The sequence below is a fragment of the Narcine bancroftii genome, chromosome 5, assembly GCF_036971445.1.
Source record: "Narcine bancroftii isolate sNarBan1 chromosome 5, sNarBan1.hap1, whole genome shotgun sequence".
Classification (NCBI taxonomy): domain Eukaryota; kingdom Metazoa; phylum Chordata; class Chondrichthyes; order Torpediniformes; family Narcinidae; genus Narcine; species Narcine bancroftii.
The window spans coordinates 182,326,103-182,342,060 of record NC_091473.1 but is presented as its reverse complement, the minus strand read 5'-3'; the positions used below and the strand labels follow the sequence as shown (position 1 = coordinate 182,342,060).

Sequence of the window (15,958 nt, the reverse complement as noted above, 5' to 3'; positions counted from 1 at the left end):
TATCTTGATCAATGTGGTTTATGGTGTGAAAAATAAAAAAATCAATGAAAGGGATCAAACATTTACAGAAAGATTTTATTGATAATATACACAAACTTTAACAATACATTCCCTGAGTGTACTGTAGCTACCGGTATTTATACGAGACACAGTTAGACGTGCCCTCCTCCACAGAAATAAATGCATCAACATTGTTCAAGTGGGGGCATTTTAGTCAGCAATAATTTTTCACATGGAAGCTTCATGATCATAGTCAAGCGTTTGGATCTGGGGTTGGGTTGCCAATGGAACCAACGGGAGTCTGTACAGCCGCTGGAGGCAAATCCTGGACACTCAGTCACCCTGGGGGGACTCTCTTTCTCTCGTACTGGAAGGGGGGTGACTCTGTCTGCCTTACAGCAGCTGGGAGGCAGTTTTGTGTAATATTACACACTCCGCACTATTACGAGACGATAAAGTAATCCTAAGTCTTGAATCAGTCAGCAGTGATTCTGCAATGCAAGGACTGATGTTGGGGGGGGGGGGGGGGGTGGGGGGGGGTGGGGGCGAATGATTGGAGGTCTGTTGAGGGGAGATTCCCTGATTAGTGTGTGGTAATCACGCAGGTTGCTTGTAACCACAACAGATCAGAGAGACAAAGACCATGGGAAGGAGACTCTGATTCCACCACACTCCTCTCATTTCGGGCTGGCCTCTGACAGCACCGCCCTCTCCCTTCCCCCTGATGCTGCCAAGTACGGTCAAACTAACACAGGATTCCAAGGGAGGTGCACTCTAGTTTCATGAAACATGGATATCTACAGCACAATACAGGCCCTTCAGCCTTGTGTCGTGCCCACCCGTTAAGTGGTTCTAATACTGGATATCCCGCCACTAGGCACCATCTCCTCCCCCCCTCCGCCTTCCGCGTGGTTCCACTCCCTCGTCTGCTCCTCCATCCCCGCCAACCCCCCGGAGGGGGGAAGGGCCCGGGCAGACACGGGGAGAATATGCAAACTCCTTACAGGCAGTGCTGGGTTTGCCAGCTCCATACCTGTGTCGCGCTGACCTCTACGCCAACCTGTAGTTAAGGAGGAGATTCCACAGGGAGTCAGATATCGGAACGGGGATGCGAGAGGGTGGGAAGGGGGCTCCCGAAGGGGCCTCGGGCGCTGAGAGGCTTCCTGATTGAGTCGGGGCTCTGGATGTGGAGCTTGGGCAGCCAACGAATCGAGCAGGGGTCTGTGCGGCTGCAGAGGCCGCGGGGAGGCAAATCCAAGGATACTTAGTGACTCTGAAGGGGGCTCTCGCTTCTCTTTCTCTCGTTCTGTGGGGGCCCTTTGCTTTAAGGCGATTTCGTGCAATATGACATTCTATGTGATTATGCGACAGTAAGGGGATTTTGATTTACCGCACTGAGAGGTTGAGCGGGAACGGTGAAAGGATAGCAAAGCTCAGATCCAATCCACTTGGGAGAAATGGGGTGGAACGAGAGGGTCGGTGGATGGCTTGCTGTGGTCCGGTCTTCAGGCAAAGTGTGCGGCCATGCATTTTGATAGAAGTGGTGTTCGGAGTTGGGGATCGCTTCTTATTATGTTGTGCATTCCAACTCTGAAAGGCCTGGACAGAATCAATGAGGCAAGGACGTTTCCCGTGGTAGGGGAGTTGAGGATAAAAGGGCGTCGATTTAACACAGAGACATGGAGAGATTTCTTTAGCCAGAGGATCTGTGGAATTTGTGGAAGCGAGGTTGCTGGGGGCATTTAAGGCAGGCATTTGATGAATCAGGGTGTGAGAGATGAGTAAAACTGATATAAAAATATGAAGATGAGGAAACTAATATAGATATATGGGTAAATGAATAAAGCCAGTATGAACAGGATAAGAAATGGATATTAGAATGTAGGAAGCAGTCAGTCTGAGTAAGATAAGGGTCTTCTAGCCCTAGACAGTATTAGCAAGTTCTACATAGAAGAGGTTGTAGCCCTGAGAGTTGGGAAGGTGTAAATTAGAACAAAGACAGGTTTGTGAATAAGGACAATGAGGATAATGACATGATGAGACACCGACAGGATACCCCCCTGGTCCTCCAAGCTCACAGAAACAGCACGTAGGCAGGCAGGATTGCCTAATCCCAAACCTATCCAGGAGGCAGAAGAATGTAAGGGGGAGGGTATTCCTATACTGAAACAAACTGTATAAAAGTTGGGTGAGCCCCAGTGTATGTGTGTATTCCCAGGGTAAGGGGAAGCACCCAACTTTGCATTGTTGTATAATAAATGTTCTTTGTTCTCAATTTTTGTCTCGAGCAATTTCTGTGAAGGTACTTCTGTTTCTAACAAGGGCAACAAGGGTTACGGGAGGGAAGGCCGGGGGTGTGCAGAATCGATGGGCAATGATTTGGATTGTGGAATGAACGGCTTTGAGGGCAAGTCTGCAGACGATACGAAGGTCAGTGGAGGAGCAGGTGGTCTAGAGGGAACCGGGAGGCTGCAGCAGGACGTAGATCATGAGAATGGGCGGACAAGTGGCAAATGAAGTACCACATCGGAAAGTGGTGGTGCGCTTTGGTAGAAAAACGTAAACGGGCAGACCCTTTTCTAAATGGGGAGAAATTTGCAAGTTTCCAGATGCAAAGGGGTCCTGGGAGTCCTCGTGCAGGATGGCCTGAAGGTAAACTTGTAGGTTGAGTTGGGGGTGAAGAAGGCAAATGCAACGTTGGCGTTCATTTCAAAAGGAATCGAATATAGGAGCAGTGATGTGATGTGTAGGCTTTGTAAGACCCTGGTGAGACAACTTTGGGCTCCTTATTTAAGAAAGGATGTGCTGACCTTGGAGAAGGTTCAGAGGAGGTTCACAAGGATGATTCTGGGAATAAAAGGGTTATCATACGAGGAGCATTTGACAGCTCTTGGCCTGAACTCTTTGGAATTTAGGAGATTGAGGGGGAATCTCATTGAAACACTTTGGATGTTGAAAGGCACGGACAGAGTCAGTGTGGGTTGTTTCCCCACCGTGGGAGAGTCCAGGACAAGAGGGCACAACTTCTGGATTGAAGGGAATCTGGTAAGAACAGAGACGCGAGGGAATTTCTTCAGCCGGAGGGCAGTGAGTCTGGGAGATTTGTTGCCATGAGTGGTGGTGGAGGCTGGGTCACTGGGTTCTTGATTAGCCAGGGCTTCGAAGGTCCGGCATGGGGGATGAGGGGGAGAGTGGATCAGCTCATGATTGAAGAGGGCAGACTTGATGGGCTCAATGGCCCATTTCTGCTCCTCTGTTTTAGGGTCTTGTAAACCAAAATACTAAGTAGAGGAGTCCGGATTCGGGGTGAGAGTCCAAGGGGGTGTCTAAAGGTCCTGGAGGTGGTCTGAGGATTGGGGGGGCTGTCTGAGGGTCTTGAAAGTGTCAGAGTGTCCGGGATGGAGTTTGAGGGGGGTTCTGAGGGGCTGGATTGGGGGGTCCGAGAAGGTCTGATGGGGGGGTTTGAGGGGGCTGATGGGGGGGTCTGAGGGGCTGGATGGGGGGAGAGGTCTGAGGGGCTAAATGAAGGGAGGGTCCGAGGGGCTAGATGGGGGAAGAGGTCCGAGGGGCTAGATGGGGGGAGAGGTCCGAGGGGCTGGATGGGGAGGTTGGATGGGGGGTTCTGAGGGGCAGAATGGGGGGGGGTCTGAGGGGCTGGGTCTGAGGGGCTGGATGGGGGAGAGGCCCGAGGGGCTAGATGGGGGGAGAGGTCCGAGGGGCTGGATGGGGGAGAGGCCCGAGGGGCTAGATGGGGGGAGAAGTCCGAGGGGCTGGATGGGGGGGTTCTGAGGGGCTGATGGGGGGTTCCGAGGGGCTGATGGGGGGGTCCGAAGGGGTGATGGGGGGAGGTCCGAGGGGATGGATGGATGGATGGGGGGGGGGGGAGAGGTCCGAGAGATTAGGGTTAGGGTTAAGGGGGAAGACGGCCCTTCTCAGACCAGCCAGTGCCCTAAGGAGAACAGCAGGCAGACGGGAAAGAGCGAGGCCCGGATAAGGTAACTGCCACTGCCCGCCGTGTTCACACCTGGCCCGGGACCCGTCGTTGTCGGCCGCTGCTGACCTGTGTCCCGCCCCTCCGTCGGATCCGCAATTGGCCGCTCGGTCAGATCCCGCCCCACCGTCTGCGCTCTGATTGGTCCCTCGGCTTGGTCCTGCCCCACCGTCTGCGCTTCGATTGGTTCTTCGGCCTGCTCCCGCCCGTTCACCTTCCCTTCGATTGGTCCTTCACTTTGGTCCTGATCCGCCATCTGCACACCAATTGGTTCCTCGGCCTGCTCCCGCCCGGCTAACTTCCCTTCGATTGGTCCTTCACTTTGGTCCTGATCCGCAGTCTGCGCTCCGATTGGTCCCGTCCACAGATCACTCCCGATAGTCTGCGATCCGATTGGCCCGTCCGACGTGCGCCGCCCCGCCGTCGGCGAATCGGTCAGCGGCCAGGCCGTGTAGTTCCCGCGGGTCTCGTGAAGGCGGCGGTTGCAGTGGTTGCTCTGGCAACAGTGGAAGTCGGGGCCCGGGTGGAAGGCGAGCATGCGCATTTGCTCGGGGCTGCTGCAGAAGGCGGCCGAGGCGCAACCCCTCAGGGCGAGCGGCTGATCGGCGTCGGCTGCAAAGGAAATGGGCTCGGTTAGGGTGAACGTGGGGGGAGGAGCCGGAATACGGGGAGTGAGGGGCGATACGGGGGAGTGAGGGTGGATACAGGGGAGTGGGTGGGGATACGGGGCGAGAGTGGGTGATACGGGGTGTGGGGTGATTTGTGGGGTTGGGTATACAGGGTGAATGCGGGAGATACGTGGGGGTGGGGGGGATATGGGAGGGGGGATACGGGGCCGGTGTGGGGGTATACGGGTGTAGGGCGATACAGAGGCGGTGGGGGGGGGGGGGGATACAGGGCGGGTGCGGGGCGAGTGTGGGGGGATATGGGGCGGGTGCGGGGGATACGTGGGGGAATACGGGCAAGTGCGGGGGATACGTGTGATTGCGGGGTTACGGGGCGGGTGTGGGGGGTACGGGGCAAATGCGGATTATGTGGAGCAGGGATGCGGGGCGAGTACAAGGGGGTTACTAGGGAGAGTGGGGGGTATTGGGCGAATGCAGGGGGATACTAGGGAATGTGCGGGGGATACAGGGGACTGCAGGGGGATTATACGGGGCAAGAGTGTGGGGATTCGGGCGAGTGAGGGGGCTGCTACAGGGCAAGTTCAGGCAGGCTACGGGGCAAGTATGGTTTGGTACGCGGTGAGACTATTGGTGATGGGTACACCATTATCACGGTTACAGGGATGCTTCTGTCGGCAATGGTTCACCATTGTCACAGTTACAGTGTGGTCTGCACCAGTGACGGTTACGCCGTTGTTACGGTGGGGTGTGCACCAGTGATGGTTACGGCATCGTTACAGTGTGACTTGTGTCAGTGACAGATCAGTCATTATCACGGTTACAGTGGGGCCTGTGCTGGTGGTGTTAGTGCTTGGCTGACACAGCAAGATCTTGGACTTACTTCTGCCTGACGCAGACAGGCACCAGTGCTGCTCCCCCATACATTTCACAGTTTCCATGGACCCCTCGCAGGATTCCACCGTGTTCCCCCTGCACCCGTAGCACTCCAGCCCATTTAGGGTGTTGTTTGGCTCTCCTGACAATACACAGTGTGGTCAGATGATACAGCAGCGTTCCTCAAATCTTCCCCACCCAACCCGCCCGCCCACCCATTCCCACAGCCCAGCTGAGGAAATTCACAAGAGGCAGGAGGGAATCGTTTCATTATGAGAGTTAGACGTGGGTGTGGTGGAAAGGATTAACAGAATCAGGTTTAGAGTCATTAATGCGTCATGAAATGTGTTGTTTTGTGCCAGTAGTATTATATAGAATGAGATGTAAAATTACTACAAATCGTAATTCCATAAATATATTTTAAAAGTAAATAACTCCTGCAAAAGAGGAAGAGAGAACGTGAGGTAGTGTCCGTGGTTCGTTGTCCGTTCAGAAATCCGAGGGGAAGAAGCTGCCCTTGGGCAGCTGGGTGCTCACCTTCAGACTCCAAGACACAAACTGCAAAGAGGAGGGAGATCGATTGGCTCGTTGAGTTGGGTCACACCAGCAGCCTTGCACTCTACGCTAGCAAAAGCAAGGAGCTGATTGTGGGCTTCAGGAGGGAGTCAGGGTAATGTAACCCAGTCCTCATCGAGGGCTCAGTGGTGGAGAGGGTCAAGAGCTTCAAGTTCCCTTGGTGTCCTGGAGGATCTGTCCTGGAGCCCCAACACCTGCCCCATATCCCCCACAAAGAAGGCCCTAAATCTAAATGACAATGAAATCATTATCATTTTGCATGAAACTTTCCTCCCTTTTTCTTCCCTTGATCACAGTCGTTCATCTTTCTAATTGTCTTGAAGATTCATTTGTGTCGCCCGGTGATCCTTACAGTACAAGAGAAAGGGAAGCAAAAGAGAAGCTCTTTCAGAGTCACCGAGTATCCATGGATTCGCTGCCAGCGCTCCTGCAGCCTCTGTTGCCACACGGGCTCCTGTAAGATCCATTGGCAGCCCGAGATCTGAACCTCAGGGACGATCAGCAAGCCCTTCAGCATCCTTCGGGAGCCCCTTCTTGAATCCCGGCCCGTAACCTGGCTCCCCATGAGCTGGTCTCCAGCAGCTCGTGTGGGTCACCCCACCGCAAGTTGCCTGCAGCCCGTGTGCGTCCCTCAGCCGCTGAGGCCCACCCTCACTGGTCCACAGTCACCGTCGTTGTAGGGCTGTGTCCTCTGCTTCTTCTCGTTACTGGAGAAGAAGCCCCACGGCTCCGCTCTGAGTCCGCAAACCCCTCATGGTCCGCTGCCCAACACAGACGCCAACATCTTGGGCACAGACCCCCCCCCCACGGCGGCAGGATTTAACATATATTAAAAAAAATTCTGCTCCTGAATCAGGTTGGTTAAACCCTGTACGGAGCCATCGGCATGCGCACCGGACAGTTGGACCCTGCGGAGCACATCTGTCTCGCCACTCTCCGCCCTCCTGGGTGCACTCCAGCACTATCATTACAACAGCTCTGGCACTGCCACCATTTTATTTCGTACTAGAAATCTCTCTAGTCAATGGGTAGAGTTAGGGTAGTGGGAGCAGAATTATCAAACCACTGTTTAGGGTAGATGTTTGCAGTAAATCTTTTACACAGAGAGTTGTGGGGGCCTTGAATGCATTGCTAGGGGTGGTGGTGGAGGCTGCAACAATAGGGGCATTTAATACACTTTTAGACAGGCACACGGATGCAAGAAAAGTAGAGGGTTATGGGTGTGAGGTTGGGAAGACCATATAACATAAGATTGGAATTAGGCCATTCAGCCCAGTGAGTCTGCCCCACCATTCCATGGCCTGATTTACTATCCCTTTTCATTCCCGAATGATGAACAGCGTGGACATAGTCGTCATAGAAAGGTTGTTTCCCCACGGTGGGAGAGTCCAGGACAAGAGGACACAACTTCAGGATTGAGGGCATCCGCTCAGGACAGAGATTCGGAGAAACGTCTTCAGCCAGAGGGCAGTGAGTCTGTGGAATTTGTTGCCACAGGCGGTTGTGGGTCATTTAGAGCAGAAATCGACAGGTTCTAGATTGGGCCAGGGCCTAAAAGGTTATGGGAAGAAGGCTGGGCAGTGAGGTTTGAGTGGGAGAATGGATCATGATTGAATGACAGGGCAGACTCGATGGGCTGAATGGCCTATTTCTCCTCTTATGGTCGTAAAACTTCATAATATTCCAAGTGTATCACAATAAAGCTTCAGCATCACATCCCAAGTGCAAGAAAAATTAGATTTGTTGTGTAAAAGGTTTACATGGGCCAGCCAACATTGTGGGTCGAAAGGCTTGGTAATGATTTTGTTTCCTGAACACCATTGGGTGCATTTTATGGATGTTGGGTGCTGATTATGAAAATCACTTCCACATTTTTCATCATGTACCATCATTTAGATATATCTGTCACAACACTGGCAACATACTTTTTCTCCAAACGCTTTGCTTCCTGAAAACACATTAGGGATTCTGATAGACGACTTCAAGTTGAACGCAAAGATAATTTCAGATTTGCTGTATCATGTAGGAAGTTGGAGAAACATTAAATGAACTTTTATTGAATTTAGCCTGCTTAATCGCCTCACGGTGCTGACACGTTGCATCCGTTCAACTGACCTAAAAATGTTTTGCTGCTGAATTTCATTTGTACTCTGCATCTGATGCCTCTCCTCTCAGAGTTCAACTGGCCGGCGTTGATGGATTCCAATTCCTCTCCACGGTTGCAATGTCCCGGTGAAACCTATCGCTGTGTTCGTCACCGACCACACAAAGACCAGCTGGGAAGACATCCACGTGCAGACGCGGGAAATTAATTCTCACTAGTATGTGGCACTTTGTGGCTTTGTATGTTCGAAGCATTCAATCCACACGCGTTCAGTCTTATCTCAATGTAGTGCATAGCATCTGGATGTGTGAGCTGCTTTTAGAATCTCCATCTATCCTGACTAAACATGCCCAGGCATACTTGGACTGACCAAACCAGCCTGGTGGGCAATATACTGGTAGACTTAAAATATGGCAGAATATCACAATAGGTTGCATCTAGGAAATGAATTTCTGTGATCAGTAGCCCAAAATCCATAAAATGCACACACTGTTCAGGAAGCAAAATCTTCATTCTCCCCAGAAAGAAAACCTTTTGAAAAAATTTGATCTCTGCTATAATGTACCTGCAATACTCTGGTCGTTACACAGCGCCACGTGGCAGCAGAAGTCCGTGATGAGGAGAGAGAATGTCCCTGAGCTGAAGGACTGTGGTCCTTTGCAGGTGCCACATCCACTGAAGAACAATTCCTCCGATCCCTTGTCTATTTCAGGACAAACAGGGGCGTTAGCGGTGCTCCACACTGCCAGGATCCGAACTGCACGGCTCCCCCTGCACAGGCGCGGCCGTTCCTACTCCTCGCCTACCTGTTCTCCCTTGACACCAGGGAGGCTAAACTACCCTGCAGCCCGGCTCTCCCCTACTGAGGGTTCATGTTAACTCGCTTCTCACTGACCCACACGTACTTGGAAGAGTCATGCCACCAGCCAACTCGTGTTGGCTGTACCTTCTTCCCCTTCCTGTCTCCTTAACCCACTCAGGTCCCCTACACCACTCTGTATCTTGCAACCCCTCTGGTTCCCTACACCCTCCATTTCTGTAACCTCCTCTGGTCCCCTACACCCCTTCCTGTCTCCTTTACATGCTCAGATCCCCTGCACCCCTCCCTGTCTCTGTACCCCCCCCCTCCTGTCCCCTACACCCCTCCCTGTCTTGTTCTCTCCACCTCTCCTTATCTCTGTTACCCCCTTTGGTCTCCCACACCCCTCCCTGTCTCTGTAACCCCCTCTGGACCCCAACTGTCCTCCCTGTGTCTAACTCCCTCCATGCCCCAACACCACTCCCTATCTATGCAGCCCCTGTCCCCCATTTCCTACCTTTCCCGGCTATGCCTTCATCTGGCCAGACCCAGATATAAGACAATCCTCCCTCCCTCGCTGTCCCTGTGTAACTCCTCCACCTTGCTCCACTGCTACAGAACTTCCCACCATGACTGCCCTGCCTTGTGCACCCTGCCCCTTCCCACATGTGCGACAACCCCCCCCCATTCCTGTTGACTCCATCTGCCTCACCCTTTCTACATCTGTCTCTCCTCTTTCAAACTCCTTTTGTGACCTTCCCTTGAGTAGAGATGCTACAGTAACTTTTGACTCCAACCAGAACCATGGATAACAGTAACTGGAGGAGGCCATTTAGTCCCAAAACCCTACACCCCATCCATTCACTGAATCCTGTTCTCATGTATCCCCCCCCCCCCTCGTGCTATCCCACAACCTCTTTCTGTCTCTTTGGATGAACCCAACGACGGGTTTGCCACTTTTGGAGTTCAGACCTCTTTCTCCCAACCCCCAAGTACAGAAGACAGGCTCCCGTCCTGAGCGAGAGGGATGTTCCTGGTATCCAACCGATGTAACATACCGGTGGTGATTAAAATGTGGAGGGACTTGCAGCTCTGGGAGGCGCAATAAATATCCAAGCGTTTGGGGAATTGCGATTGGGAATGGCACTTCAGACCTGAGAAGTAACAGAGGGTTAGCCTGGATCATCTGACATGGAACCTTACAGCACATACTCTTTAACTCTGTACCAAACTATTATTCTGCCTAGTCTCATTGACCTGCACCCAGTCCATGCCCCTCCCATCCAGGTACCTGTCCAAATTCTTCTTAAATGTAAAAATTGAGCCCACATTCACCACTTCAACTCATTCCACATTCTCTGTGTGATGAAATTCTCTCTCATTGTTCCCCGTTAACCCATGTTGGTATCTCACCTACCAGCAGTGGAAAAAGCCTTCTCACATTTACTCTGTCCCCTTCATAATTTTGTAAATCTCCACCAAATCTCCCCTCATTCTTCTACACTCCAGGGAATAAAGTCTGAACCTGTTTAACCTTTCCCTGTAACTCAGTTCCTGAAGTCCAGGCAACATCCCAGTAAATCTTCTCTGCTCTCTTTCTATCTCATTGATATCTTTCCTGTAGTTCGGTGACCAAAACTGTGTACAATTCTCCAAATTTGGCTTCATTAACTAAGCAGGGATGAGGAGCCACTTTAAGAGAGTCATTCCAACGGCGACTGGCATCGACCAGCTCTTTATCCTGGGTGACGCCATCGCTGTTTCACCCAACTTGAATAAAACAGCTTCTACAAGCAAAGCCTGACCAAGGCTCCCTCCGCTGGCCAGATATTTGCTCCCATCTTCACCAAAGGGTTATGTGTGTCACTTTTACAATTTTAAACATTAGGTAATTTTTTAACCTATTGTTTTATTCCTGTTTATTTTGAAAAAAATTTATTGATTTTTCTCAATTTTCTTTTTTGCCATTTGCTTGAGGCTGCCATTTCTGGAATCCAGAGGTTTTGCTGCACGTCCTACCTTGGTTTGTCCTTCCAAAATGCAGCACCTTACACTTGTCTGCGTTAAATTCCATCTGCCATTTTGCAGCATATTTTCCCAGTTGGTCTAGGCCCCCTCTGTTCTACTGCACTCCTCGAGTCCCCCGGGAGTGCCTCACTACCTCCCCTTTCCCTACCTGGCATTTTGTTGCCGTTGTTGCAGAGCTCTCCCTGGCAGCACACTGAGTCTGACGTGGTCTGCACACCATAGATTGACGCCCTTGGCAACTGGCACATGTTCCATGATGCACAGCCTTTGGTCACAACCATCGCACCAGCTGCGGGGGGTGAAGAGGGTTGGAGTGAGGGGTGTGAACACAGAACCCGACAGTGTAGAAACCGGCCTAGTTTGTGCTGAACTATTATTTCCCCCACCCACACCCATCCCATAAACCTGGTCCCGCACCATCCCCCTCCCATAGGTGTCCATCAAATTTCTCTTCAAAATTGAGCCCACATTCACCACTTCAGCTGGCGCCTCATTCCACACCTCCACCACTCTCTGTGTGAAGAAGTGCTTCCTAAACACCTCCCCTTTCACCTTAACCTCTGGTTTGTTTCTCATCGACCCTCAGTGGAAAAAGCCGATCTACATTTTACTCTGTCTCTTCCCCCTCATCATTTTAAATCTCCCCCTCTATGTTCTACGCTTCAGGGAATAAAGTCCAAACCTGTTTAACCTTTCCCTGCAACTCAGTTCCTGGAGTCCGGGCAACATCCAGTAAATCTTCTCTGCCCTCTTTCTATCTTATTGAGATCTTTCCTGTAGTTCAGTGACCAAAACTGCACACAATTCTCCAAATATGACCTCACCAATGTCTTATACAACTTCACCAGAACATCTTTTCCAGAACCTCCTTGACAACACTCCCATAACCAGTAAGTACTTGTGTAATAGAGGATCCCATGTAATCATCAACTCCCCATTTTTTTGGTTCAGAAATCTTGTGTTTTCCGCATGACCCGTGTAAAAGTTGACCCCTCGCCCCCAATATTTGGCCCCGGCTGCGGACCTTTGCCTCGGCGGGCTGGCTATCCGAGCTCCCAACATCCTACAGACCTTCGCCCTGGCCATCTACCCATCTGAGCTCCCAATGCCCGGCCACAAGCTCTCTGATAGACCTCAGCTGCCCGCCCATCTGAGCACCCGATGCCCAGCCACAAGCTCTCTAGTAGACCCCCGGCTGCCCGTCCATCCAAACTCTCAATGTCCCGACCCCAGACTCTCTTTTAGACCCCGGCCACCTGCCCATCTGAGCTCCCGATGCCCCAACCACTGACTCTTTAGTAGACCCTTGTCACCCAGCCCTCCAAGCTCCTGATGTCCCGGCCACAGACTATCTCCTAGACCCTGGCATCTTGCCTGTCCATGCCTTAAACAATGCATGTACTCACCACAGTCAAAAGTGTGACCCATGTAAAAGTCACCCGCCCCCCATATTTGACCAAAAAATTGTTTCAAAAAGCTCGACCATTACACAAGTACATACAGTACGTCCTTTCTCAAGTCAGGAGACCAGAACTGCCCACAGGTGTCACCTCCCCAGTTTCCTGTACACTTGCAGAAGAACCTCCCTGTTCTGAAATTCAATCCTTCCACCAATGAAGAGCCAATATCTCATTTACAACACCTCAACATGCTGTAGTGACCTGCTGAGTTTCTCCAACATGTCTTGCACTTGACCCCAGCCTCCGGAGACTTGCTTGTTTCACTGTCCATCACCTGCTTTGAAGAATTGACCAGCCGGCTGGATAAGGGAGATATAGTGGATGTCATGTATGTGGATTTGACAAGGTGCCACACGTGAGAAAGAGCCTGCGGTTTAACAGGAAACAGCATGGGGAGAGCATTGGCTGGAAGCAGAGAGTCGGAATATGGGGATCATATTCTGGTTGGGGGCCAGTTGCTAGTGGCCGCTTCTTTTTACGTTGTATATTAAATGATGGAATGAACGTCTTTGTGGTCAAGTTTGCAGACGATTTGAAGGAGCTGGTAGCGTTGAGGAGGCTGCAGAAGGACGTGGACAGGTCAGGAGAACGGGCAGAGAGGTGGGAAATGAAATGCAGTGTCGGAAAGTGAATGGTCGTATGCTTCAGTAGAAGAAATAACCGGGCCAACTGATTTCTAAATGGGGAGAAAATTGACAATCCCCAGATGCTGGGAGTCCTCGTGCAGGATCACCTGAAGGTTGCAAGTTGAGTCGGTGGTGAAGAAGGCAAATGCAACGCTGACGTTCGTTTCAAGAGGAATAGAATATAAGAGCAGGGATGTGATGTTGGGGTTTATAAGGCCCTGGTGAGACCTCACATGTAGTATTGGGAGCAGTTTGGGGCTCATTTAAGAAAGGATGTGCTGACCTTGGAGAAGGTTCAGAGGAGGTTCACATGGACAATTCCGAGAATTAAAGGGTTATCATATGAAAAACATCAACTCTTGGACTGTACTCGTTGGAATTTAGGAGAATGGGGGTGGGGGGAATCTCATTGAAACATTTTGAACGTTGAAAGGCAGAGACAGGTCACAACAGGATTGAAGGGCGTCCGCTCAGAACAGAGATGTGGAGGAATTCCTTCAGCCGGGGGAGTGGTGAACCTGTGGAATTTGTTGTGGAGGCCGGGTCATTTGGTCTATTTAAGTCAGAGATTGACAGGTTCTTGATCAGCCGGGGCATCTAGTGTTATGGGGAGAAGGCCGGGCAATGGGGCTGAGTGGGAGACTGGATCAGCTCATAATTGAACGGCAGGGAAAATTTGATGGGCTGAATGGCCTATTTCCCTACAATTTCTAATGATCAGTGTCAGTGCAGGGGGTGAATCCACACGCACTCAGGGGGAGGATGGGGGGGGAGACTCTCTTTTGCTTCTCTTTCTCTGACTGTAAGAGGTGCTTTGGGGAATTCCTGCCAGTGGTGAGTCTGCCTACCTGACGGCAGTTGAAAACGAATTCAGTGTGATATCGCACTGTCTCTATTTCATGATAATAAAGGAATCTTGAATACATTCTGTCCACTACTACCCTCTGTTTTCTCCAGGCAAACTGATCCTGAATTCCCTTAGCCCATGCCTTACGACTTTCCGGATGTGGTCTCGGCCCTGACCCCTGGAGGACTCCGCTCACCACTGACCCTTTGGTAAGACCCAGGATGATGGATCCCCCCTGTCAGTGACGCTTGTGGATAAGTTAACAACGTACTCCTGATTTCCGTGCTGTGGTCATACAGACAGTAGTATTCAGTTCCGAGACACATCACGACGGATTCGCTCTCTGCGCAGCTCTCCGATGAATGGTTGAAGCAGCCGATGCAATGGAGGCCATTGGGAACTGAGACGTCAGCGACTGGAAGGTGGACACATGGGTGTTAAGGGTTTCCCCGGAGCATTCCCCACCGCGGCAGCATTCGCGATCTGCAGCCACACACCCTTACCATGGTGCCTCCGGTCGTTGCAGAGGTGGCTGGAGCAGCATCGGCTCCTCAAGGAGCGGCGGAAGATTCCGGAGTTGAAGGACGCAGCTTCTCTGCAGACCCCGCAGCTCCTCACCAGGGTGCTTGACTTCTTCAGGCCTGGGGAAGGGCAGGAGGTGGGGGGCGGTCAGTTCTCAGTGGGGGAGGGGAGGATAGTTGGTCCAGACGGGGTCCCAACCTGCTATCTCGCTCTGTTCCTTGCTCTCTCTATCCCCCCTCCCCTCTCACCCCATCCCTCCCAATGTCCTTTGCTCCATCTCCCCACCCTAACTCCCTCTCCCCCTCTTCCACTCTCTCCCCTTCCCCCTCTTACCCCTTCCCTGCTCTCTCTCCTCTTCCCCTCTTTCCATCTCACTCTCCCTCCACCCTACCTCTCTCCCTCCATTATTCCTCCTCACCCTCTATCCTTCCCTTGCTGCCTCCCCTTTTTCTCTCTTCCATTCCCCTTCCATTTCTCTCTCCCTCCCCTTCCTCAACCCACCCCTCATTCTCTCTCCCTCTGTCTCCCTCCATCAGACCCTCTCCCCCTCACACAATCATACCCTCTTCCTCTCCCTCTCTCCATGGTTCCCACCCCTTCTCTGTCCTCGCTCCATCCCCCACATTTAACTCTCCACTTGGAGTATTGTGTTCAGTTCTGGTTGCCTCGTTACAGGAAGGAAGCTGTGGAGATGGTGCAGAGGAGATTCACCAGGATATTGGTTGAATTGGAGAACGGGTCTCAAGAAGCAAGGTTTGCAGAGCTGGGGGATTTTCTTTTTGGAGTGTAAGATGAGAGGAGATTTAATAGAGGTCAACAAGATTCTGAGAGGAATAGATAGGGTGAACAGCAGCACCTGTTTACCAGGGCAGGAGTAGCGAATATAGGTAGTCCTCAACTTACAATGGGGTCACGTTCCATCACTCCTATTGGATGTCGAGAAAGGGCAGTGGGATCAGTGTGGGTACTGACACAGGGCTGTGGGATTAGTGTGTGGGTACTGACACAGGGCTGTGGGATTAGTGTGTGGGTACTGACACAGGGCTGTGGGATCAGTCTGTGGACTGACACAGGGCTGTGGGATCAATATGTGGATTGACAGGGCTGTGGGATCAGTGTGGGGACTGACACAGGGCTGTGGGATCAGTGTGTGGACTGACAGGGCTGTGGGATTAGTGTGTGGGTACTGACACAGGGCTGTGGGATCAGTCTGTGGACTGACAGGGCTGTGGGATCAGTGTGTGGATTGACACAGGGCTGTGGGATCAGTGTGGGGACTGAGACAGGGCTGTGGGATCAGTGTGTGGATTGACACAGGGCTGTGGGATCAGTGTGTAGAATGACACAGGGCTGTGGGATCAGTGTGGAGACTGACACTGACACGGTAGGGGGATCAGTGTGGGGACTGATAAGGGCTGTGGGCAGAGAGGGGCAGTGGGATCAGTGTGGAGACTGATAAGGGCTGTGGGCAGAGAGGGGCAGTGGGATCAGTGTGGAGACTGATAC

General features: G+C 51.9%; 1 protein-coding gene across 1 annotated transcript in view; it reads right to left on the bottom strand.

The window, feature by feature from the left end:
- Window positions 1-3,805: 3,805 nt before the first annotated feature.
- LOC138764296 (uncharacterized) overlaps window positions 3,806-15,958 on the bottom strand; it is a 37,452-nt gene continuing 25,299 nt past the window's right edge. Inside the window, exons 3-9 of the mRNA XM_069940027.1 lie at window positions 14,434-14,571; window positions 14,202-14,345; window positions 11,146-11,286; window positions 10,028-10,123; window positions 8,736-8,873; window positions 5,498-5,632; window positions 3,806-4,603 (exon numbers count right to left, since the gene is read on the bottom strand). Of these exons, the coding sequence (XP_069796128.1) occupies window positions 3,933-4,603; window positions 5,498-5,632; window positions 8,736-8,873; window positions 10,028-10,123; window positions 11,146-11,286; window positions 14,202-14,345; window positions 14,434-14,571 (1,463 nt within the window). The 3' untranslated portion in view covers window positions 3,806-3,932. The remainder of the gene's footprint in view (window positions 4,604-5,497; window positions 5,633-8,735; window positions 8,874-10,027; window positions 10,124-11,145; window positions 11,287-14,201; window positions 14,346-14,433; window positions 14,572-15,958) is intronic.